The sequence below is a fragment of the Pipra filicauda genome, unplaced genomic scaffold (genome assembly GCF_003945595.2).
Source record: "Pipra filicauda isolate LSUMZ 115617 unplaced genomic scaffold, ASM394559v2 scaffold128_size5466820_pilon, whole genome shotgun sequence".
NCBI lineage: Eukaryota > Metazoa > Chordata > Aves > Passeriformes > Pipridae > Pipra > Pipra filicauda.
The window spans coordinates 5058921-5077549 of NW_024103751.1; the positions used below are offsets into that span (position 1 = coordinate 5058921).

Genomic DNA, 18629 nt, shown 5'->3' on the forward strand with positions numbered 1-18629 from the left:
AGGAATTTCTTTACAGAGAGGGGGATCAGACACTGGAATGGGCTGCCCAGGGAAGTAGTGGATTCTTCGTCCCTGGAGATTTTTAAAAAGAGACTGGATGTGGCACTCAGTGCCATGGCCTAGTAACCGCAGCGGTCGTGGATCAAGGGTTGGACTTGATGATCTTGGAGGTCCCTTCCAGGCCAGCTGATTCTATGATTCTATGAAAGATCAGAACCAGGACTCGTAAAATACTTTAACACTGGGAGAGAGATTGTCAGCTTATATTAACTGACAATTTGCCTGTAAATACTTTATTTCTTTTTTTTAAGGTTCACAAGATTCACAAAAAAAGTGCTCTAAATTACAGTAAGTTCATTTTACTAGCAACAGTGCTGAAAACACTCCTGTAAAATGTTTTCAAGAGAACCCATGTGTGAAATGTGTTAATTCCAAATATGCAGAGCATATACATATCAACTTTTATAATAAAAATGCTTCCATTAAAGAACCTTCTGCTTCAACAACCTCTTAAGAGACAAATCATTTGCACCTCAAAAGAAATGCATTAGACAAACACGATGAACATCAGTACAGAAAGTATATTCACAATAATCTACAGCTTGCCACTAAAATAGTAACAGCATATGCACATTTTCCCACAGAATTCAGTACAAGATTACAGATCTGAGAAACATGCACTACTATACAAAATTTAATGCATATTCTTATTCCAGAATTGATGTATTAAGCTTCAGTTCTGAGACAGTTTGCAGAACTCAAATAATTTACTTGATCACAACTGACAGAAGCGGAAATGAAGCTACAGATTTACTTTTAAAACTATGTTCTCTTTTACCACAAAGACTTGCTACTTCTCTCAGAAACCATTTCCCCTCTGAGAATACTGAGTCAGCAGTATGTAACTGATTACTTCAGGTATCTGTATTTGCAGAGGCACAGCATGGAACGAACTCTTATAAAACTTCCCGGTGTTTCTTGCCTAATCTATACAAATTTAGTATATGACTCTAAATACTATAAAATACCATAACAAGATGGGTCAAATGCACTTAATCAGTGTAAAAATATTAAAAACAATCATTACAATATTTTTTCTATTAGTCAAGAAATAAAAGGGGTTTGAAGCCAAAGTGAAATAGGATTTGGATATTCCTTAAATTCCATTTCAGATCTCAAAATCACTACAAATGTTCTTCTCTCCCTCTCAGTTTTGGTAGCACAATTTTTTTTCCTGCTACTATAACCTTAAAGCTTGGAGCAACCACCTTCTTAAATATATTCATGTTTCTCCTCCCTCACCCCAGTAACTGCGCCCTTATAACAATCTTATTTGTTTGCATTTGTACCAATTGTCTCCCACAGACCTATTTTTACTCAAATTTTAAAAATTATCATGACTGCAACAACAGACTGTAAGCAAAACTCTCCATTCTATATAACATGAAGTAGCACTGTAATTTGCTCTATGTACAGAAGAAATATTGGACAAGCAGGTGGGGTAGTTCTAGTAGCTCCTATTCCATCACCTTTCCTTAGCATCATCAAATTCAATTCTCAACTCTGAAATATTATATCTGGTTGCATATTTATGTTTTAAAACACTTCAAGCACATAAAAATACAGTAAGTGTTCAGGGGTGATGAATTTCTAGGCACTTCATTTTCATTTTTTTCTACAGAAATTCTGTAAATTCTTTTAAAAGTCTCATTAGATATCACTGTGCCATGGCCTGAACCACTTCATGGCAAGGGCTAAATGATACCTTTAATGGCAATTACAAAAGTCTTTCAGAGTAATGAAGATCTGTTACACTGTTACCATGATTTGCATTTTAAACAAGATAGATCACCTCAGTTGTACTATACTCTACAACAAATTTCAAATATTTCTGTACACAGCAACAAAGGAGTGACTTTTATTGTCACAGAGAAAATAAACTGCCCCTGGGAGAAAGTAAGAGCCGAAAAGTGAGTGCTAAGTTGTCAAGACCAGTACAGTGCTCAGACAACTACAGTGAGAAAAGATCAGGGGACGACAAAAGTTTAAGCAAAGGGAAAACAAAAAGACTTGTTCGTGCAAAAGGTTTGATTTCCGAAGATTTTTTAATAACATTTGCAAAAAATGTAATTGTTCCCTCACATTTAAAATAAATAAATGGACTCATTGGGCTGTAAAGGCTGTTAGTTATTTAAGGGATTTATAGTAAAATTAGTAAAATCATTTTCCTTAATAAAGGGAGTAGTTAAGCTGGAAGTGGTTAGAACAAGTGCTTCTTATGTCTCAGACACTATTTTGTGACTGTGGTCATACCTATGTCTATGTCAGTTTATCCACCTGAGTATAAGTAAAATAAGCATTAGTAAACATTTCTTTCAGGAGTATTTCAGACCTCACAGACATGCAGTAGGAAAATGCAAAAAAATATGAAGAGAGATTAATAAGACTCCAATAACTCTAGAGGCACACTTCAACACGCCAGGTTATATATCTGTCACCCAATTTCTGCACTTTTTTCAAGCAGTTGAGGGCATTATATGACACCTCATCTCTTGAGCTGCAGAGAAATGTCAAAAGAACTAATCTGTAAATAAGTGAGAGATACATAAGCAAACCTTTCTCATACCAGAAAGACTCTAAAAATTATTAGTAGTAACTGACTTATGTTTATTTGGAATGACAATGTTTTCTGGAAAAAACATACTGGTTTGGTTTGGTTTCTTTTTTAACCAGAAGTCCTCACATTCACCTTACAACTTCATGGACAGATTACAGTGAAAACGGAGTAAAGAATGTGATTTTCATGGGTCCTGCTGAAATCAATGGAATTCTAGTGGTTACTAGTGGTCACAACAGTGTCAGCATATGAACTAAAACACAGGATCGGCACCTTATACATAGATTAAAAAAACAAACAATTTTTAAAAAATCCTTTTTGCAATGGATTAGACACTTTCTGCAAATAAACAAAACACTGCAATTTCTACTAATCCAAAATTCAGGATTTTGTTATGAAACTTTAGGAAAATCCCCCAAGAAGGACTGCTGAGGAGATATGTGCGTGTGACTTAACTTTTCAAACCTCATAAAAAACCCCAGTTAATAATTACAACATTTGAAAGGTGAGATTCTTAGGACTGAAAGTAGTCATTTACAGCCACACCACAGTGTTACAGGTAGCATTGGTAGGGTGCTTATCTGAATGACAGCAAGATTTTAGTATCTGTTATTCTGAATCCTCAAAAAACTAAATAAACTATATGAAAAACAGAAATCTCAGATTTCAAATTAAACTAACGGGTAGTTGCTGGCATTGAAACCAAACTAGGCTGCTCCTAAATCAGAAATAAAAAACTATTTCCTACAATTATATTTATTGTAGGACTAGTAAGGTGTTTGGTTTAGAGAGTTTAAACATTTTAAAAAACATGCTAGATCTGTATCTGCAGTCAATTAGCAGACAATAAATAAAAGTGGAAGGTTTAGTATATTTTTTGCATGTTTAGGAGTTTTTCCCCACTCAAAAAAAATATTTTCCACTTTGTCCCAAGCATTATTTTTTTTATATTCAAAGTAATATAGAAAAAAAAAAGGTTCCTGGTCAGTACCCAGTAATCTGCAAAAGTCTACACCATGTACCAAACAGAAAAAACGTAAGTAAACTAGAAGTCTTTCAGCAGTTCTTTGGAACTTTCTTTCAAAGACATTTCTATTTTCAAAAAACCACAGTGATGTTGCATCACACATACCTCTTCAGTGCTTTTACCACAAGCTAGTCATATGTCAAGAAGTCCCTGTGTGCAAAGCATTAAAAACAGTAGATGTAAATTATTCCATACAGTATAGACATGCATCCTGCAAGTAGCTATGAGCATAAAAACTTAGATTACAGCATCACTTTTATTAGAAACACAACTACAAGAATAAAGGAAGTAAGTAGAACTACGCCAATTTTTTGTTATACTTTGGTCATGTAGAGTTATCCCATGCAGATGTTCTGGAAGCTCAGAATGCAAGTTATGAAGTTTAAAAAAGAAACAAATAATCCTTCAGATTTCCCTGAATATTCTTGAACTAAAATATCCAATAAGACAGAATTGGCAATATTCTCATAATCTTTTTACATTTCAAAATTAAAATTCAGTAGTAGTGCATATACATTCAACAGATACAATAAAGACATTTAATAACATATTCTTCAGTTCTCAATTTCTCAATACAGTCAATGCATTAGGAAACAACTGCAGCAGGGACAGCTCACATAAGCCACTGTTCTTGTTCTTTTCTGTACTTCTCAGACCACTTCTGAGTAAGCTCTAGGTAAATATTTGGCTTATGCGGTTTATAATCAAGGTAAACCACCTGTCCAGTCCGTTTAGGGACAGCTTTTTCAATCTGAGTTCCCTCGTGCCATTCATTAAAAGATGTAATAGAGATTATTTCCGGTCGGACCAGAAGGGCTGCGCTGAAGGCAGTCTCATAGTACTTCCCATTGACACGATTACGGGTGTTGTGGTTGTTCCATGGTCGGATACTGGTATCAATATAGCCTGGGCCCACACTTGGAATAAACATTAAGTTGTTACTATCACAAAAGGCTTTTAAACCTGCCCAATTATGATGAGATGAGCCATAGGAGAAGCCATTGGTGGCAAAGTACGTGTACATTCCATCAAAACCACTTCTGTGAATGTCATGCTTATGTCTTTCTTCTACAAGAAGTGCAATGAATAATGCATCATACGGAGTATTTCGAATACTCTGGGATCCAGAAACAGTTAGCAGATTTGCCCATATTTCAGGAATTGTTACGTAAGAATCGTAAACGTAAAACATGGGAAGAAATTTGCCTGTGCTGGTCTTCTGCCTGTAAAAGGCCGGATGGCCTCCGTATCTATAAAGCAAACAAGTATCGTTAAGACAAAATTTGCCATTTGGAAAATACTGTTGAACAATCTGAGCTGAAGACTTTTCCTAAAAACTAATTTAAATAGGCAGGGTATAGACTTCAAAACATAGCAATCCATATCCACTCTCAGTCCAGTGTTTGCTGAAGTATCAAATAATGAATCTTCAAAGAACCTTTCAACTACTACAGATTAGTAACTGCCCTGGTTTTGGCTGGAACAGGGTTAATTTTTTTCTTAGTAGCTGCCACAGTGCTGTGTTTTTTTGATTTAGCATGAAAATAACATTGATAACACACTGATGCTTTGGCTGTTGCTAAATAGTGCTTACCCTAAGGCAAGGACTTCTCAGTGTCTCATGCTCTGCCAGTGAGGAGCTGCACAAAAAGCTGGGAGGGAGCATGGTCAGGACAACTGACCTCAAGTGGTCAAAGGTATATTCCATATTGCAGAATGTCATGCCCAGTATATAAACTGGGGGAGTTACCTGAAAGGGGGCTGAGCGTTGCTCAGAGCTGGCCTGGTGGTCTGCAGGTGGTGAGCAATTCATCTTGGGTACCGTTACTCTCTTTCCGTCTCTTTATTGTTAGTGCCACTAATAATACTATTAGCATAATTATTATAATATTATTTTGTTTCACTCGTTAAATTGTTCTTATCTCAACCCGCGAAGTTTATCTTTTCCTTCTCATTCACCCCACAGTGCTATGGGGTGGGGGGGGGAGGAAGCAAGCAGCTGTGTGGTACCCTGCCGCTGGCTGGGGTTAAACCACAACAGTAACTTAGTGTCAAATTGTGCTACAGTTATTAGTTTCCTCTGAAGGGCAATTCTACAATTCAGTATGAAATAAGACGGTCTAAGCAGCACTGATAAACAAGACAACTAGCAGCAACACAGAATTTGACAAGATGAATTAAAATCACTAGAGGTCAACACATTAAAGCTCTAGGTGCTAGTCTGCCATTATAAAAATGTATATTTAATTTATATATCATGTGGCTAATATTTTAACTGCTTTAATGTGAAGTATCATGACTTATAGTATTAACGACCATTGAAAGCAATTTACATTTGAGTATCTATGTAAAGTTCACATTTTAATATTTAAAAAACAGACTGAGTTTTGCACCACTGAAATATGAACAAAGTTCCTTACAGTTCTCTTCAGTCTCAGTAGATCTTTTTATATTCTTAGAACTTCTACATCATATGCATAAGCCCCCTAAACCAGCATGTAACAAACCCCAAAGGAAACCATCCCAAAACGACTCACTTGTCAATGATGTACTTGACGTTGTGGTACATGCTGCGATCATCTCTGTCTTTGTAAGGTTCAATATGAAAAGTGACCTGAAAGGTGAAAACGTAAAAGCAACACAAACGTAAAACACTATTGAATACGTGGGCACTGTGTATAAAATGAAGCAAGTGCCAGTCACAAAAAATATACTTCTTCCTTACAGACCAAACATTTTCATCAATACAACTCCTGCACTGCTAAGATCAGAAGCTTCAGATCCCAGGAAGATTGGTATTAAAGTAAATATTTAGGGTTTTTACATTAAAACAAAACACTGCTTTTGTATTCCCTAGGCTATAGCAAGTGGTAATCACGCTTCAGAAAACTTGAAAAACTATAGAAACTAAAAATGGAAATAAAAAAATTATTTGAATGTCAAAGAACTAATTAACTAATAAAACATTTTTAAATTTAATTTCTAACCAATGTATTAAATTTGCTATAGATAATGCTCTGTGGATAGTTTTCAGTGTCAAAATAGATTTTAAGATATGGGATATGAAAACTTTAATTTAAAATTTTATAGATTTATCTAGAGCAATAAGCTCTTGCAACTACATCTAATATAATGTACTGCTACTGCTCTGAATGTCAAGCTTGGAGGTAATGGAATTAATTAACCTATATATGTGAAGTAATTCCAATGTAAAAATGCATTTGTATTCAAATATACATTTACGGAAGAGTACATTACCTTAATCAAAGCAACTAGTTTTTCAGAAGCAATTTTAGAACAAAATGCATTTAATAAAGTCTTTGACAACTTTGCAACAGTAGAAAATTTCCACTGTGGAGCCAATATCTATCTCTATTAAGTAGAAACAATAGAAAAATAGTATCAGACTAAATCACTAGGACAGATAGTACAGGTTGAAGAGTGCTATAATTTCATCTTTTATTTCCAACTATCAAAACTAGGCAAATCAAAGGGGCATATCTTTTCACAGACTTTTATTTAGCAGACATAATAGAAATGTATTTTAGATATTGTTTTTTGTCTACTGACACTCCTAACATTTACTGTAATAACTTACTAATGCAAGAATGTTTAAAAACATTACAGTGAAGGTAGCATTTCCTAGTAGTATCTACACTGAATATCTGTATTCCCATAATTATTTCAAGCAGTAACAGCAGCTTCATTCATATTCCAATCATTATCACACTATTGCATGCACTTTTCTTGGTAGCTTATTTCATTTTTCCTTGGTAGCTTATTCCATTTTTCCTTGGTTCCTTTGATACTTGGATGTTAACAAATTCTTTAGATGAGAGCAAGGTGATGATCTGAAAATACTTTTTTTCTTTCATTTTAATAGTTTGCTATTACATAGTGCAACCTATGTCCCATAATGCAATTCACACAGTATTTTTGACAGTTTCAAAATTACTTCTGTATCTGATTTATCTTCTTACTTTCCTCCTGCTTGTCAAGGAATCTACAGTTGCTCCCAGTGACAGGAAATTTCTCTGAGAATCTGCAACTTGCATGACCAACTAAAACCAGAGCTTATGAACAGGCTGTGTTTTCAGTACAGAGTACAGCAACACCCTCCAGAGATGAAACACATACAGCTACTTAAAAACTCAAATGTATTACCTGGCAAGATTAAAATGCAATGCACATTTTCATTATCACAAAAAGAAAACACAAGTTTTATTCTGAAAATAATAATAAAAAAATCAAACAATTTTAGATTCTACTGATCAATTCACGTAATCTTTATTTGACACGATATTTCACCCATTTCAAGAAGGTAGTAACTTAGCCTTTCTATCCTGTCATACCCTGTAATAACCATAAAGTCAGAGCACCATCTCTCCGACCTTACAGTCCAAGGCAAAAGTTCCTGGTGACTTCTGGGATAAAGAAATTCATTCAAACTAGATCTTCTATATCTGCCTTTATTACACATAGATGCTTGCTCGTGATCTCTATGATGAGGCGCCAGCAAGTTATGAAATGAAAAACATGAAGACAGTCCTTCTTTCTCAAAGTTCCTTAGTTTATAGATCACTGTATTCCACAGTATTTTGTAAAATGTAATACTTCCTTCAACTCCTAAGCCTCATTGGAAAACAACATATCATCTTATTTTAAAAACTGTTTCCTGAAAAGAAATAGAAAATAAATACCCACAACACTATACCTTAGATTCTGCATGCTAAAGCAGATTACAATATTTATTCTATGTATAAGGCAATATTTCTCAGGTCCTACCAAAAGTCAGTGCAATTCTAAGGCTTCTGTGACCCAAAAGAAGTGCAGCATAATAGGAGACAGAAACAGAAGCCACTATCATATGACAGGCTTCCCTGCCCTACACCTTGAGTAAAAGTAGTAAACTCTTAGCAAGGTTTACTTTCCTAATCAGTCCTATTTTATCATCTAAAAATACTTTACCTTTAGATTATATTTGTGTGCATAGTCCAAAATAACAGGCACCAAATCATCAGTTGGTTCTCCATTTTCATCAGCCATACCTGGTGGGTACCATGAAAGCACTATTACACCTGAAAATACAAAACTTCAGTTTTAATTCATGTTGTTTAACATATTACATGTACACTACTGTAACATGTAATGTTACATGAGTTAAAATTATTGTTTGATGCGAAACCTACATAATATAAATCAGAATCTCAAATTACTTTTTAACTAGTTAAAAAAATCTCAGTATTCTCAGAGTGTATTTTAACTCCTCTCTTTGTTTACAGGACTACAAAATAAACAGTGGTTAGATCATCTGTCAAGGGAACAGATCTGTGCTCAGCATCCTAAGCCCAACACTCAAAGCCATTCCCTCCCACTTTTCAGCACAGCATTCTAACCTTCAGTTTGTACCAGGAGGAAAAGAGTGCTCCCCATTAAGGCATTATAGCTATGCCAAAATAGAGCCAGAGAATATGAAGACACACAGGGTATATGTATAACATAGGGTTATAGAACAGTCAAGAGGAGAGGGCTATGCATGTGATGAAAGATTCTTATTTTATAAAAATTTATTCTCCAACATATTTCTTCATTGTACCTCTGGCTCTACTACAAAAAAAATCATTCAATATTAGAAGCAGTGACTGTAATCCCACAACCTTCTTTCTTGCTAAAAGCAGTTACTCTGGTGTAATCCACACTTACAAGCATGTCAAATTAGTTTTTAAATTTATTATCTTCAAAAATGCTTGAGTAACTCTCAATAACTTAAGTATGTTACTAGTCCTGCGAAAAAAAGACAACAAATAGAATGACTTGGCACTGTAAATTTTTCTGAAGCTCTCCATGAAAGCGAAGAACACATACCTCTTCAGAAAGGCTAAACCCTTTCCTTCTAAAATAAAATGCTGTCAGATAAACAAATTAGATCTTTTAGATGTGCAGCTGGAAATAATGTCAAGAAGAAGGTAAGTCTGAAAAAAATACATAAAATAACTGATGTAGAAATATTTTCCTAACAATGTTATTTAAAACATATGGAAGAATAAAGCAATATGATTCTTTTTCACTAGGTAAAGATTTAAGTACACAAATAAGGTCACTGAGACAGGAAGTACATACTCTAAATTCCGCCTACTTTGCTAACATTATAACATTTCTGACTAAAAATTTCCAAACAAACAATTCCAGAATTAGGAAAAAGAAAGCATAAGTTAGAGTCAATACACAATCACGTTCTAACATCCAAACCAGAAGTCTGAGCTCACCATACACAGGAGGTAGTTCAACTGTCTCCATTCCCTCCACACTTCATCAAAAAGTGAATCACAAGTAACACTATCACAAGAGACAGTCTGCTCAAGGACAAGAAAAATGCAATATTTTACTGCATTTTATCACATTATCTTTTATTTTATGCAAAAGAAAAGGACCAAATTCAAATGAGTAAGATGGAAAGAACAAGCAGAACAGTAGCAACAACTTGGGTATCTTGAATACCTCCAACAAGACTCTTCTATACCTTTAGGAAACACATAAAAGTTCAGGCAACGGAATTGCTCATCAAGGAACCTAAACTCACATTTGCATTGATCTTTCCCTGAGAAAGATTACTTAACATTTTCTTTCCTGTGGTTAAAAGAATAAAGTTATGTACCACTTCAGGAGTCTAAAAGAGAATGCACTTGATGCTAAAAACAATATTAAAAATGTTTCAAACCTTAATGATTAGGTGAATGAAAGTGATTCAGTACAAGGTGATTAGCAGTCTGAATAATGCTATGAGCTCTGGTCATGTTGCTCCAACTATATTTACAGAAGCGTTCAGAGTTTAATATTAGCATATACGACTGCTAATTTAAAGAGGATTAACATAAAAAGGACCAGAAAGTTCAACAACAAAGAATGACCAAAAATATATTGAATATTCTTATGTATATAGTTCATCTTATTGAGAGAAACAGAACATCAATTTCTATTTAAAGAAGATACTTTTGGACAATTAATGAATTAATATCTATTTGTTATTGCATACACGGAATTCAGAGAAAAAAAACCACTCAACAATTGAACAGACTGCTCCATAACCATGTTAACATGATTTTCTGAAACCTGGTCTTAAAACTGAAGTATAAAAATTTAATACACAGGCTATATATTCCAGAAATGGTTTCTGTATTTTCCATATATGTTATCAGTGCTTAACAGTAAGTCACAAAAAACATGTACCTAACTACTAATACTTTTCTTATATTTCTGTGCTGTTACACTCATCAGACAAAGCTCTGAAGATGTAGGTTTCGGCCGGGGGTTAAAACTCAGATACAAAGACATTTACTAGTTTCAGACCATTTCCTGAATTACACAGAAAAAAAAATGGAAGAATGGGTCAGTGGTGTTCATTGGCATACATAAGGCTGGATAAATGAACAACATGCTGAAATGTTAACACTCATTACCAGTTGAAGCTGAACGCATTTGTTTCATGTGGGCTTCTATGACAGTAGGGTCTTTGGAACTGTAAGATCCGAGTTCAGGATAAAAGTTGGCCCCAATGTCCTCAGGAGGATTATGCCTTCCCTTTGGATAATTGTTTGCAATTTTAGGATCCCAATGCGGCAACAGTGGATGGTTCCAGTGAATATATTTGCCATCAAACTGTGGATTCCCATACCAAATATAGTAAAATATGTGAAAGTTATAATTAGGAGAAGACAGTTCCTCTTCCAGTTTATTTACAGGAGGCATAGATGCTTTCATAGTATTGACAGCAATACTGTGCAAATTACTGACACGTGTTACAGTATCTCCTTGAACCCTATTCAGTGAATTCTGCTTACTGTCTAAGAGAACTGTTCGTTGTTGAAGCTCAGGCAACAAACCAAGTCCAAATGGATCCCCAAAGCCAGCTCTGTCAGGTCTCAGCGTCTTCAAAGCCATCATTATGGAGCAAATAAACAAAATAAAAAGCAACAAAATGATGCATGTTCTTCTGCGAAATCTTGCCATGATGTCATAGTTCAGAATCCCAGCAGAAGGATTTTGGCCGCAACTGATCAAAAGACAAATATTTTAAAGTCAGATTTCTTATTACCTAATTCAACAGTATGAAATGCTTCACAAAGTCTCTACATAATAGAAATAACAAGGAGACAACTGTGATGCACACACTGACTGTGTAACTAACAGACCTTTGTGTGGGGGGACACAAACAAAACTCCATTTTTTTATTTGAGAACATGAGATTCTGAGGTTCTACCACCAAGGACTCAAATATTTCATAAAATATCTTACTTTTGAACTTCATTGTTATCCTAACCCATGTAAATACCATGAAATGGAAATTCTGGTTACATTATTGCAGAACTATCATGCTTTGACAAGTGCTATTCTGGCAGAAATAGCACAGAAAACAATTAAAAAGCAGAAGCCATGAAAGGAGAATAACACAGAACAAGAGTAAAGTACAAAATGGGATATGATGGAACTACAGCTTATGTTCAGAATGCAGGTTTCATTTACTAACCTATTTAGTGGCTTCAGACCAACCACCTTGTGTTTAGTTACCCAATATATTAACTAAATACTTCAGCAAATTAAACTCAAAACAATAATGCTTTGCAACTTTATAGATCTAAGATTCTAATCTGTTTTCTGAATTATGTAAGCAAAAACCAAGATAGCATTAAGGATGTACCTCAAGCAGAAAGCCTGCAAGTTAGCTGCTGACAGCCAGTTAATACAATGTCAGGGCTAAACTCAAAACAAGACCAACCGCACAGAGCAAGATTTGAGCCCTGAAAGTAGGGGGAAGAAAATCAGTATAATGGAATGCCCAATTGCTTTATTTATAACTTTAAGTCCTGTTCAACATTATCACAAGAGAACCATCGAAAAGGATTAACAAAATTTAGGTTACCACCGAATTATGTGGAACAAGATTATGCATAAAACTGACAACACTAAACTGAAAACCTAGGAATAAATTTCTGATTCAAGAGCCAATACACATAACATAGCTGTGATTTTGTATTTCTGCCAATGACCTCCAAATTTGAGAATCTTATTTTAATTTACTGAGATGTACACAGGTAATTTTAAGATATTTATAAAGTATCTTACCTTAATTTCCTGTTAATGCTCTTTACTGATTTTATAGTGCATTAACATATAGCTCAGTTGTCACAACACACTGTTTGCTACTGCTGCGGTAATTTTAGATGAGGAATTTTAGAATATGCTTTTCAACAATATAGCCTAAATTGGGTTAGCAGTAATACACTGCCAAAAAGGGAAGTTCTGCTTCCATTTCCAATATTAATCCCTTCATCCTACTGTCTACTCCTAGTCGCTTCTGTGATTCATTTTGTTTTCACACTAAGGTCACTCATTCACTTTAACAGCAAATCCCTGTTAACATTTCAAAAATAAACAAGAAAACCCTTGCGCACTCTGACCTTGTTAGAGAGATGACTCAGCTGAATAAGTATCACAGCACTAAAACAAAGAAGAACAGAGGGAAGAAGGCAAGAGTACGAAAATTATATTGTTCATTTTGCCCAACTGGATTGTGAAACCATACCTTTGGCTACTGTCAGGAAAAATGATTTTACACCATATATGCTTATAGTACTTAAGACTTTGAATTAAAATTTTGTATCATTTTACATCAAATTACAGGGTTCTTCTTCTATAGCTAACAATCCATCCCAAGATCTTAGAATTTCGTCAAAGAAATTATCTGGAGTGCAGAACATCTTTCTTTCTAATAAGAAATTAAATACATTCAAACTACTCCTACTACTTTTCATGACCTTTTCAGTCTTCTTTCAAGTATATTATGCTACCCCTCCCTAGTAGTTTAAGTCAATTTTCAGATTAGACAAACTGAAATTTTCTAAAGGATCACGATTTTTTTAAAGAAAACAATATTATTCACCAGGCTATTGTATTAATGTACTCAGTTTAATTTAACCCAGGTGCTACTGATTTTCATCAAGCAACATACAGGATTGCCAGTGATAAACTACTTCTGCATTTATTATTTTATCTCTTCTCTTCTGTAAAAAAGAATTCATGACTGCAGTGTCTATAATTAGAATGTTCATAAGGTTTTTCATTTGGGTTTTCCTATTCCATATCAAAGAAACAGTTCTTTTTTTACTCTTTGCTTGACGTATCTGCTACTCAATTCCTCCTATTTCGATTAAGATTACGCTATTATAAAGTGCTTTTTCTGAAGTCAGGAATTGATCTTGGTGCTCCATGTTCTTATTTCAACAAGTATTTTTTCAATGGAATATTTCTCATTAAAGTATACTGAAAAACGAGCAGCATGCTTATAAATATTTGATGAGCATCAAGACAGACTCTGGTCTAGCATAGCATATTATGAAGACCCAGTATGCTTATACAGAAGCTCAGCATCAAAGTGAAAAGTTTCTAGAACAAGCAATTGATATCTATGGTAAAGGCTTCTGTTTTGGGAAGACATCAGTATCAATGATGATATAATTTAGCCCTGGCATAGACACATATACTGTAAAAGCTGCACTGAAGAGCTACAGGTAAGCAATGCTTCATATGTCTTTTATTCTTGTTCAGATCTACTTTTCAGAGACAGAGGCAGATAAATTACCCTCATCAATGCTGGTGCCACAGCAGAATGGTAATATCAGGGAAAGAAACTGAGCAACCATGCCCTATGAAACAGCTACCTGAAGTTACACCTATCCTTAGAACTGGAAAAAAACTTAGAACACATTTCTGATTCAACGGTCATTAAAGAAAGCATAGCTGTGATTTTGCATTTGTCATGGACATTCAAATTTTGAAGTATGACTGCAATTTACTGAGGTACATGTCATTCCTTTATACTTATAAAGTACCTTGCCTTGAACTTTCGGGTGCATTTGGATCTAACAGCAATTGCCTTTCTCTGTAGGAAGAAGTCAGCCTGAATAACTTCAGCTTTATGCAGATTAACATCCTACATGCAGTTACTCTGACTCAATGTGCAAGTTTGGAGTTGGCTTCCTGCCAAGTCTCCGAAACTCGACAACAGGGTCTCCTTCCCAGAGAGGGAAGGAAAAAAAACGAAAAACCAGGCAGCCAAAGTTCTAGCAAAAATATATATATATTATGTATAAAACAGAGATATACAATGAGAATTATATGTATATAAATCTATGACCCCAAATAGCTTCCCGAAGTTGAAGGGAAGAGGGGGGAAGGGAGAAGGGAAAAGGATAAAATAGGGTGAAAAGGGACAAATAATAAAACAGATCTACACAATCTAAAAACCCAGTAAAGCTGAAGAATTGACAAGAGCTCACCACTTCCCTTGAAAGAAAGCAGTATGTCTGGACACAGCCCAGCACTCCCCCCTCACGCGTGGCCGATAACAGCAGTTACTGTAGGCCTCAGCTCCAGATAAGCCAGGCCCAGACAGGGACCACCGTTCTCCAACCTCGCCGGAAGAGAAGAGAGAGAACTATCTTATCAATGCCTTATTTATACCCTAGGTTACGTAAAGGAATAGCATGGAATACTTCCTTGGTCACCTTCCTAGTTCCTTCCTGGTTACAAGCTGGTTTCCAGGAAGGCCTAGACTGAAACCATCACATTCTCCACCCCTTATTCCATACTATTTCTTTACGTAACACCTGTATATTGTGTTCGTCTCTATCCCGCACATATACACATATACATATATAGTCCATGTTTATTTTTTCTCGAAGGCTGTCGTCTGTCATTGAAGATCAGCACCACCAGCAACTCGATTTGTGTTCTTGGCCCTTTCGTCATAATCACAGTTCCGGTTTAGGGCTGGCTCATAGGTCGGGGCCTCTGGTGGTCTAGTGGTTAGAGTGCCTGACTCTCACCTCTGCGACCCGGGTTCGATTCCCAGCCCCCTGGGCAGGTGGAGCTCGTCAGCCTTGGTAGGCAATCCACCTAAGTTTTAGTGTTGTAGTGGTTTGAACCTTGTTTTCCCCAGAGACTAAGAGAAGTGGTAGACCCCAAGGGGTGGAAACCCCTGGAAGTTTTGAAGTTCTGCCCAATGGGCGCTCCTGCAGAAATGTAAACATATCACAACCAGACCGGAAAAGAAGAGTTGTAGTTGGGTTGTAGGAGAGGTGGCCATGTTGTAGAGCCACGAGGTAGGGGCTCTGAGCCCCTTGGGGCCTCTGGCCCCCTCCCAGCCTCTGGCTGGGGGCTGCAGGGACCTGGAACAGCATAAAGCTGGGCTAGGTGCCTGTAGTTATGCCGGGAGATGTTTTCTCCATGGGCACAGAGCAGCAGCCGACGCTGACCAGAGAAACAGTGGCAGAGAGCCAGAGATAAGACCTGAACTGAAGAAGCAAGCTTTTGGATTCCTACTCCAAGTTTGTTGACCCATCTAGATGTACCAGCCAAAAATGTAAGTAGTTTGAGCTCTTTCTCTTGCCTACTAAATTAATTTTAAAAGAAAAAGCCATCTGTTACAGGTTAGAAGGAGGAATAAGTTAGTTTACATGTCTTTTGGTTTCTCCTTTAATGAGTACAGATACTACAGTTCCCTTCATTACACATCAGAAAAATATGAAGCTTTATCATGAAAGGGTAGAACCTATAATTCTATAACATCCTGTCCCCTTCTCAAAAAAAAAAAATCTGACACAGTTATTTTACTTTTTAGTGTGTAAGCTCCTATAGAGAATTAAAAGCACAAGATAAATGTATCTATCCCACTATGACCATCCCTATTCCAAATTAATTTGTTTTTCATTGGTAATATATAGTATGAAACTCATCACAGCAGGCAAAATCTCCAGATGGTCTTCTTAAAACAACCAATATCTCCATGAAGAAATAAAAAAAAAAAGCATCTATGAAAAAAACAGAAGCATTTCCTTAATTCTTCCCCAAACTTAACAGAAAGTCTGTCTCAAGGACAACATCTCTCATTTAAGCTCTTACTTGACAGTACTTTTTTTTTCTCCCTCACGGTAGCTTTTTATACCCTGAAGTTACTCTGCAGGCAAACCTTCTGTTTATCCTTTCCACCGTATGAAGAAAAAAGTGTACAGATGGACAGATGATGAGAGCTTTTTTTCCCCAACTTGTTTCCCAAAATAAGGATGTTTCTTCAGTCAAAGAAAGCAAATAAAACAAAAACCAACCAACCAAAGAAAAAAAGGTGAGGGTTTAATTGCCCTAGATAATTTTGGTCAGATGATTCTGACCAAACTCAAGTTTCCATACCCTGCCCAATGGGTTTTGTTTTCCAGGTTTGCAGATTCCAAAACAGAAATACACAGTGCAAAGCATGTTCAGATATAACAGATTCATCTATTTTAGTAAGAATGAGCAAATACTGTAATTAATTTAATCTGATGTTCCTTAAACACAACAAATGGATATCCAATACAGAATAGAGGTCTGAAAATCTGGTTTTATTGATCAAGTGTAAGGTCATCCAAAAGTCACTGAGGCTGGTAGATCATGCATGGAATCAAAACTTCTAAGCTTATGCTCTGCTTTCTTTTTCTCTAAGAACCTGAAAACTCTGAAGTGACAGATGACCTCCAGACAGAGCTGCAGTTCCCAGGCCTTAAAGGCCCTTGATTCTGGAGCTACAGTGCAGATGTGCACCTAGAAACATTACTTTGGTTCCCAAGTGATTGACCAGGTGAGATTTTGTAAACTTCCCTGAGGGCTGATAACAGTGTCTAAACCACTGTATTTACATAGCACATTCCAGTCTCGGGAACACATATAATAAAAGCAACAAAAGCTGACCACATGTTTCTTGTAAATGTTTCCAGCATTAGGAAAAAAAAACCCAGGGAATTTCTCAAAAAGTCTCTGCATATGAAAAATCTTTTTCTAAGTTTTTTTTTTTTTAATACCTTGAAAATCATTAACGATGGAAGAAGACATTAAATATGGTCTTTATAGCTGTGCTTACATACTAAAAAGATATCCTTTTAACCAATTCCAAAAATAGATTTCTTTTTGGTCCACTCAATTCCGAAAGAGGTATTTGAAATATGACAATCCTAACATGGATCACTCAAAAACCAGAAATGTGACTTGAATTTAAGAAAGGCAGCAGCAGTAACAAAACACAATCTTCCTGGATTCTTCATTCGAAACAAAGGTGGTAAGGCAGCGTTATATTATATATAAGTATTTGACCTCGACATGCCAACGTTCTTCTACTTTGAAAGGACATGGAAACACACACCTAACTTTGAGCAGCTACAGGCCATGAAAAGAAAGCGACCTTCAGACAGCTCCATCGTAGGGAGCTACCTGCGAACCCGCCCCCGGGGCAGTTCATAGCACGGGCAGCTGCACAGCGAGGCTTTCTGACACGAGCTGAAAGTGACACAGGGGAGCGAACCCAGACGGCAGAGCCTGCTCCCCTCGCCTGAGCCAGCCACCGCATTTCGAGCGTTCGCACTTCTCTGCCACAACAGGGGCATGAGCCGCGGGCGGGAGGAGACGCGGGGCTCCCGCAGAGGGAGGAGGACAGAGGGAGGGCACCGCCCGGGGGAGCCCCGGCCCCTCCGACAGCGGCTGCGGGCGGGGGCGGGCGTCGTCCCTTCCTCTCCCAAACACCTTCAGCCCCGTGGAGCCCCTTCCCCAGTGGCCGGGGCCGGACGCGGGCTCCTGTGGAGGGCCGCCGCCGTTACTCACCCGCGGGAGGCAGGGGCGCTGCCCGAGGCCGGTCGCGGTTCCCGCGGGATAACCCGGACGGGCCGCGCCGGGCGGGTCCCGCCACTTCAACGGCGCCGGGCGGCAGCTGCGCGTGCGCCAGCCGGGGCGCATGCGCGGGGCCGGGCGAGGCTTGCGCCGGCTGAGGCGCAGGTTCCCCGTAATCCCTTGGGGGGCTTGCGCTGCGCTCACTGCCTTTTCCCTCTGGGAGGGACGCACGTGCGCCCCTGCTGAAATGCCCAAGGCAGCCGGTGGGCTTTCAAATAGCTGCATTTTTTTTCCCTT

General features: G+C 37.2%; 1 protein-coding gene across 1 annotated transcript; it reads right to left on the reverse strand.

The window, feature by feature from the left end:
• Nucleotides 1–231: 231 nt before the first annotated feature.
• Nucleotides 232–18427, reverse strand: MANEA (mannosidase endo-alpha). The gene is made up of 5 exons (XM_027724742.2): nucleotides 18327–18427; nucleotides 11102–11694; nucleotides 8613–8722; nucleotides 6182–6258; nucleotides 232–4894 (listed from the first exon to the last, which is right to left on the reverse strand). The coding sequence occupies exons 2-5, from the start codon at nucleotides 11649–11651 to the stop codon at nucleotides 4258–4260; spliced, it is 1374 nt and encodes a 457-aa protein (XP_027580543.1). The 5' UTR covers nucleotides 11652–11694; nucleotides 18327–18427; the 3' UTR covers nucleotides 232–4257.
• Nucleotides 18428–18629: the final 202 nt, after the last annotated feature.

What these genes read in the sequence shown, in the direction of transcription:
- MANEA (XM_027724742.2), bottom strand. Translation starts at nt 11,651, where the DNA reads ATGGCAAGATTTCGCAGAAGAACATGCATCATTTTGTTGCTTTTTATT. An exon ending in AATGCGTTCAGCTTCAACTG is followed by an intron (nt 8,723 to 11,101) that starts GTAATGAGTGTT and finishes TTGTATTTTCAG; the next exon opens with GTGTAATAGTGCTTTCATGG. An exon ending in GTCAAGTACATCATTGACAA is followed by an intron (nt 4,895 to 6,181) that starts GTGAGTCGTTTT and finishes TTTGCTTTATAG; the next exon opens with ATACGGAGGCCATCCGGCCT.